Genomic DNA, 8000 nt, shown 5'->3' with positions numbered 1-8000 from the left:
TATATATGCATATATATATATATATATATATATGCATATATATATATATATATATATATATATATATACCACAGAATACCACAAAACTTGTCTTTAATATGACTTAAGAGATTTTATAATGTGGTTAGACACGGCTCGTGCTTTCTGGTTAAAAATAACTAAGTTTAAGTTTGTCTTATGTAATATTTCAAATACGTTTATTATATTTGTTATTATATTAATATTGTTGTTTATCTTTCAGATATTTAGATAATAATGAAATAAGCAGAATCGAAACTGGAGCCTTCATAAATCTTCAAAAATTAAAGTTCTTGTAAGTTGGATAAATTATTCATAAACTCTTTCCACTCCTCTTGCAGACGTATTAATTCATTTCCAAAATATCCTTCCGCCTACTACTGCGTCTGTTAAAGGAGGCAATTATGGATCCTAAATTAGGCGTGGTAGAGTAGGAGATTTTAATAGATCATTTATTGAAAAAAGGTTAATGTTTACGCTGTGCTAGGAAATTACAGCTTAGAAGTTTAAAGAAAAGTTAAGTATAGATTTGAGTTGGAAGGAGAAAGGTAGTGCAAACCATAGGATCTCGCACTTCCTACCCTCAGAGAGCTTGGCTATTGTGGGTGGGTCCAGAGAGTGAGGTCTGTAATCATTATAGCTTTGAGGTGGCCGGTAGAGCTGTCGAGTGTGATGCATAGAGGTGGGGTGAGGATTGGTGTATTGTTGATGCGTGGAAGAACGTCTATGGGTCCAGGATTAGTACTAGGAAAGAGATGTGCAATTTTAGTTTTAAGTTCAGTGTTGGGGATATAAGAGATCTTTTTGCAGAAACAACTGATTCAGGACGTGATTATTTTTAAAATGTCTTCATTAACTGATAGGTTGGAGATTCTGATAGAGATGTCGGTGACTATGTTATTAAAGGTAAGTGTAGGGTAATTTGATAGGACGTTGATATATTGTAATGATCGATTGGGTCTATGAAAACGGTGATATAGGTTTGTATTTAAATCTAAGAAACTGGCCACTTTGGTCTTATTTTCGAAAGAGATACTTAGGTTATAATTTTTCAAGAGTTTATGGAGGGCTTTCTTAGTGCGTTCAACTGAAGGTTAAGTTAGGTCAGTAGCTGTAAGGAGTGCATCATCCCTGTAGAGCCCTCCCTAGCGGTTAGAGAAGTGTTTTTTTTTAATTTGGGAAAGAAGTAATAGGCCAACTAGGTTAGTAATCTGGGCTGAGTCATAAGAGCCCATGATTATATCAAAGAAATCCATAGATGAGTTGCAGATCCAGTAGTTATCCTTAAAGTAAATTAGTGTTTTCCTAGCGAAGATTAGAGCCTTAATTAAAAGAAAAGGCGATATGGAAGTATATAAATGAGAGATGTCAAATTGAAGGAAATGAGTGCAGGACTTTTTAGAAAGTGGGTGGGACCAAGTGATGACGTCACTAGTACAATGCAGATAAACAAATTAGCTATAACAGCTTGGGTCTGGCATTTGTAAATTGTGTTTAAGGGGCTCGCTAACCATCTTTCACAACCACAACCCCTCATTGCTTAACAGATTCTCAGATGCAATACTCGCTTGGAAACACAGGTTCTACTCATCGTTTACCCATTTTATTAAGTCTATGCAATCCCTTAACTATGATTATCCTTACCCCCACCACTAATTCCACTCTTTCAACTAAATTATTCCTTCTTATGATTATCTTTGCAAATTCCTCTTACCCACCACATCGAAACTCCCTCAAGTCACCCCTTCTTCACACGTTGTATTCTTTCCCCATTTTCCTATCTCCCTTTCAACCAAAACAACTCACAACTATCCCCCTGAACTAGCTACCAACCAATTCCTCCCTTCCTCCCTCTCTATCCACCTCTCTCTATTTACTCTCATATACTTCTACATACCTCAGTACTCACCTTCTACCCCAACCCACCTTCATTATTTGATTCCCCACCTCCAGCCTAGACTATCTATCACTAATTCTTTTCTACTCTAGGCACAAGGCCCGAAAGTTTTGGGGAGGTGGGATTAGTCGATTAGATCGACCCCAGTACGCAACTGGTACTTAAATTATCGACCCCGAAAGGATGAAAGGCAAAGTCGACCTCGGTGGTATTTGAACTCAGAACGTAAAGACAAAATGCCCTAAAATATTTTTAATGATATGAGAAACGTGGTGGAATGCATGTAATTCAGTAATTCAGCACCAGAAACACACAGCCATCTTACTTCCTATTTATAATTTAGATTGATCAGTTTCTTTTTTATTATTGTTGAGCTTTTATAATTTAAATTTAGTTTCCCAAGATTTTATCAAGCAAGTTAAAATATGTACACGCAAATATACACATACTAAACTATATATTTTGATAATATTTTTTAAATCATATATTTCAATATATTTTCTTCAGGAATCTCAGCAATAATGAATTGACATATATACCACTAAACACCTTTCAACATATGGCTTCCTTGGAAGAATTGTAAGTAAAGATATTCATATTATAGATTTGTAGTTTTTGGAAACTTTCAAAATAGTTCAATACTTCATATGGCTATAATCTGTAAATATATTTTATTTGGTATTGCATGACTGGAAAACTAAATTGTTTTTATGCTATATTACAACTCAGGAAATAGCGTCCTAGCTCATGTTTTCAACCAGTAGGTCATTTGTTTTTCATGTTTCTGAACGGTAAAAGATACAAGGGATTGTATTAAAAAAGCACTGGATTTTTCCAATTTCATCCCTGATATGCCGATATGTATCAGTGAAAGATATATACATACATGACATGCATTACATGCATACATAAATACATACATACATACATACATACATACACCTCCCTATGCAGCACAATGTTGTTGCTAAAACAATTTACAATGCCAGCTGAAAAAAGACTGTCATGAAATAGACTTAGAAAATCCCTCTGTTATGGAATACATTCATAAACACTAACTCAAAGAATACTGGTGGAATATTCCCATCAAAACTTCTGTCAAATGTAAACATGACAGGCCAGAGGTTGTTGATTGGGACAGAAGGGCAAAGGTATGTACCATCAGAGAGGTCAGCTGCTCTGCAGATATAAATATCTCTTTGAAAATCAAAGAAAAAGAAGATATCTATGGCCAGCTGCTTTGAAACCTCTAGCTTCTATATCCGGACTATGAATTCATATTCATACCGATATCAATTTACTAGGTTTTGTTAGTAAATGCTTAAAAGGGTTACAAGTGAGTTTCCTTGGCTACAAACTAAAGAGAAGAAATTAATCTCATTTAACATATATATACTAATATACAAAATATTAGTCTAACCGTTGCCTGCAGTAATATAGTACAAGCATGTTGGCTTGCTTCAATAGGTTCTGCTGACCTATATGGAATGTGACCAATTGATGCTCTTAGTGTTGAATTGATGTTTTTCTTTCTTTTATTCTTTCTTCACCCATGCTTATATTTTCTTGTTTGGGATTTATATTCTAATGTGGAATATTTATGTAATTAAGTATTCTCTAACAATAAATTCACTTCTTTTTTTGTCATGAATAATAAAAAAAGTTACTGTTTTTTTTTTGTTTCTTCCAGAAATTTGAATAATAACAACATCAGGTCCTACGGAATGAATTCTTTCTTATTCCTGCCTAATATACATACAATGTATGTACAACACAATTTCCTCTCTTTATTTGTATTTGAAAACCAAACTCTTACTTTAACAGTAAATTCATTAGAAATAGTCCTTATAATTTTTATTACACTCGCAAAAAATATTCATGGACATATGAGGGGGTACTCAAAAGTAACTGGAAACGTTCTCTGTGGAACAAGCCTGTTGTAATTCAGTCTTCCATCACTAGAAGCCACTTGATGCGACCCTCAGGCATCAGTCTGCTGACTGATGTGTGGTCTTTAGTTGTACTGCCACATGGTGCATCTTTGTAGAGCTTCTCCCCTGTTCATCAAATTTTCTGGTGGTTGAAATGAAGGAACAGCGTGCTTCTATGAAATTCTGTTTTCTGCTGGGTAATACAGTGGTCAAAACAGTTGTCATGCTTCAAACAGCTTACTTGGACGCTGTCATGAGCAAAAAGGTTTGAGTGGTTTGGTCACTTGTTGCTTGAAAACCAATCCCATTCAGGACAATTGTAGATCTCCCGAATGAATGAAAACATCATGAAATTTCATGAACTGATCTTGGAAGACTGTCACTGAACAATTGACAAACTTGTTAATATAACTTGTGTGTCCTGGAGCTCCTGCCAATGAATTTTGAGCAAGGAATTGTAAATGGGAAGAGTTGCAGCAAAATTTGTGCCTCGCTTGCTCAAGGAAATTCAAAAGCAGTCACGACCGAATGCATGTCATTAGCTGAAAGAACAGTTGAAAGTTCAAAGGTCATCACTGGTGACAAAAAATGGTGCTACAGAATTTGCCGATGTGGAAGAGGTGAAGAAAAAAACAGGGATGTTAAAAGGCATCATTTTACAAGAGTTCCAGCACTGATTCAAATAGTGGAAAACGCACCTGGACCATTGCATTGCTTCAAATTGAAAATACTTCGAAGGTGATAAAAGTATAAACATGTAAAACTAAGTGAATTAAATTATATTGTAAAATTTCAGTTTCTTTTGGGTAGCCCCTCATAATTATATTGAATGACTGCGTTTTGTATAAAGATGAAAGACAGTAATTAGATAGAAAGAGCTGAGTTTTAGGAAAATTTAGGAAAATACTCATAAAAAAAAAAATCAGTGTTTATTCAGAAATTACAGCAGAAATATACTAAAGCAAAAATTTACCATCAGTGAAATCAAAACATCAAAAATCCACATGAACCTGCTCTGCACCAACGTAATCCACTGTTAGCTTGATAAGAAAGCCCATAGAAATCATTCATAACATGGAAGCAAATTCTAATGTACATGATTGTAATGATCATGAGTTGGCAGATAATTTAGAACAATTGTTATCATTAATCTTTTACCAACTCCATCCATTTTAGCAACTTGTTACTCCCTTTTATTCTTTGATAAATATATTTTGATGGGTTATACCTAATGCTGGGTAATTTTCTTGGGAAAAGGAAAATATAGCTCAGCTATTGTTGGCAGTAAGTGTTGCTTTATGCTTTTGTATGTGATTTATTGTATAGCGTTCATGAAAATTTTACAGTTTTACATTTTATCAAATAGATATTTTTAGAATATGAGAATTTTTCTTTGGGACATGTTCAGAATTATACCGTGATTTATTTTGGGTCATGACTCACACATTGTTTAGAGAATCAGATTAAATGTCTTACAATATTTTGTGTCCTCGGAAATACCATATTGACTTTGTTTTTGTCTCTTCATGATCACAAGAGCTTAACATAATTGAATCAATTGAGTTACTTTTGAATGCGTTCTGCAGAAATTATAAATAAATAAATAAATTAGACAAAAATTATATTAAGTAAACAATTTAAAGAACCCACAGACAACAAGTTGCAAATTTTATTGTACCCAAATGCCATCTATACTATAATAAATATATAGAATTAACATTATTTACATTTGACGGATATTTGTCCTCATCTTGTTTGTTGTTAACACAACGTTTCGGCTTTCTTTTAAATTTGGAGTTTTTTTATAAAGAAAAGTAGAGATCAAGCTAGATGACCATTTTGTTATTCTGGGTTCAAATATTGCTAATAAAAAGAAAAAAAAACTTACACTAGTCAATATGTAATAAGCACAAGCAATACATGCCTTGATATGAAATAAGCTTCCAATAAAGGAAATATTTTTATTTGGGGTTTTTAAACATATAAGTGGATAATACTCTTAGAAAAAAAAGCATAAGTGTCACAATATTAACCCCTTTCCTAAAATATAAGATCTTTGAATAAATACAAAGAAATTTAAATCTATCTGGTGAGTTCACACTAATATTATTGTTTTTTTTCTGTTTAATTATAGCCAAATGAATAATAACTCTAATTTGCTGTGTGGATGTCACCTTCCAGCTCTTAAGAGGTATATGAAGCAAACGAATCAAACAAATCTTAATGTCTCAGGAAAATGCATTCTTCCACAGCAAAGAGACAAGACTCTATGGGATCTAGATGCAGATATTCAAAATTTTTGTGGGAGTAGGTAACATTTTCAAAATTTCTGGTATCATTTATGATTTCATATAAGGCAGAGAGCTGGCAGATTCGTTGCCATGCCAGATAAAATGCTTAATGGCATTTCTTTTGTCCTTAGATTGTGAATTCAAATAATAAAGTACTTCAATAAAATCTAGAACTGGTACAACAATAACATAAAGCGCCAGTAAAACATTTAGGTCAATGTAATGGACTTGTTTCCTCCTGCTAAAATTGCTCATTTTGTGCCAAAATTTGAAACCATCGTTTCTCTGGCTATTCTTGTTCTGAGTTCAAATCCTGTCATGAGCAACTTATTTGTTGTAATTATTAAGGCTTCAAGCTGGCTGAATTGTTAGAACACCAGACAAAATGCTTTGCAACATTTCTTTTAGCTTTAAATTCCAAATTAAAATTCGGCTGAAGTCGACTTTGTCTTTCAATCCTTGTGGGATCATCACTTTGAACCAGAGACAAAGAGACAGTCCATGCAGTGAAACACTCCTCCTCACCTGCTCCAAAGAAGACCAAGGTCGTTTCATCAGTAGGAAAGGTGATGGTCTCAGTTTTTTAGAATGCAAAGGGCATTGCATTTAATAACTATCTTCAAAAGGGCCACACCCTCAATGAAGAGTGTTATGCCAAATTGCTGAGGTAGTTATGAAAAGCTACCAAGACGGAAACTGGGATCAATATAAACTGGGATCAGTTTAATCGACAAGCCTCTTCTACCAAATTTTGGGCCTTGTGCCTTTAGTAGAAAGAAAGGATTTTTATTATTAGAATTAGTAGCACACTGGGCAAAAATCTTTGTGGCATTTTGTCTGTCTTTATGTTCTGAGTTCAAATTCCACTGGCGACTTTGCCTTTCATCCTTTCAGGGTTGATGAATTAAGTGCTAGTGAAAAACTGGGGACAATGTAATCAACTAGTCCCCTCCTCTAAAATTTCAGGCTTTGTGCCTAGGGATTATTATTATTATTATTATTATTATTATTATTATTATTATTATTATTATTATTATTATTATTATTATTATTATTATTATTATATGTTTGACTTTTGCTTTGCAATTGTACAAGTTGGATCCAAGTCTCACCCAGAGACCTCAAGAGACAACAAGTTAGAAGTTCATGTAGGTGTTGTCTCTATTATTATTTTTTATTTTTATTTTATTTTTATTTTTTTAAATTTTATTATTATTTTTTTTCATGCTAGAATACTAAGGTAACAAGTTGGCAGAACTGCTAGAGCATTTGGCAAAAAATAACTTTGTGGCATTTGTTCCTCTTTAGTTTTTTGAGTTCAAATCCCACCAATGTCAGACATGGCTTATTTGTCTAAAAATTTATAGTTTTCCTATTTATACTTTAAAATTTGTTTCTTTTCATAAATACTTGTCTCATGACTTGTATTCCTGATACAAGATGGCTCTTAAATGTTAACATTTCCTTTCATTCTGTAGACTACCAACTTTTTGATCAAGTAGGCCGTTGTTTACAATGCTCAGGCTCAAACTGCTCTAATCCACAAACAATGAACTGTCCTGGTCCAGAGGTAAAATAATTAAATAATACAGTTTCTCTGAACTCCTAAGTTATTTTCATTTTTATATTTGATAAGGGGATGCTTTCCTGAAATATTAGACTAAGCATTAAACACACTATGTATAGCTATACAATACTTTTCATGATTTATTTTATTGGCATCACATGTATTGCTTAAAAGCTTTTAAAGCATTTATATCATTTATGCATTGCTAAGAAAATTAGTTATATTTCATTATCTGATGATATAATACTACACCATAATATATAATAATACATGTGTGTTTATGCGTGTCTGTATAT

General features: G+C 33.2%; 1 protein-coding gene across 1 annotated transcript in view; it reads left to right on the top strand.

Annotated features, from left to right (window-relative positions):
- Positions 1-8000, top strand: part of LOC106882740 (leucine-rich repeat and immunoglobulin-like domain-containing nogo receptor-interacting protein 1) — a 20600-nt gene that overhangs the window by 8351 nt on the left and 4249 nt on the right. Inside the window, exons 4-8 of the mRNA XM_052970979.1 lie at positions 242-313; positions 2423-2494; positions 3606-3677; positions 5981-6153; positions 7616-7707. Coding sequence (XP_052826939.1) covers positions 242-313; positions 2423-2494; positions 3606-3677; positions 5981-6153; positions 7616-7707 — 481 coding nt within the window. The remainder of the gene's footprint in view (positions 1-241; positions 314-2422; positions 2495-3605; positions 3678-5980; positions 6154-7615; positions 7708-8000) is intronic.

This window comes from Octopus bimaculoides, chromosome 10, assembly GCF_001194135.2.
Source record: "Octopus bimaculoides isolate UCB-OBI-ISO-001 chromosome 10, ASM119413v2, whole genome shotgun sequence".
NCBI classification, from domain to species: domain Eukaryota; kingdom Metazoa; phylum Mollusca; class Cephalopoda; order Octopoda; family Octopodidae; genus Octopus; species Octopus bimaculoides.
The sequence above is the reverse complement of the archived record's forward strand: the minus strand, read 5'-3'. Positions and strand labels throughout refer to the sequence as shown.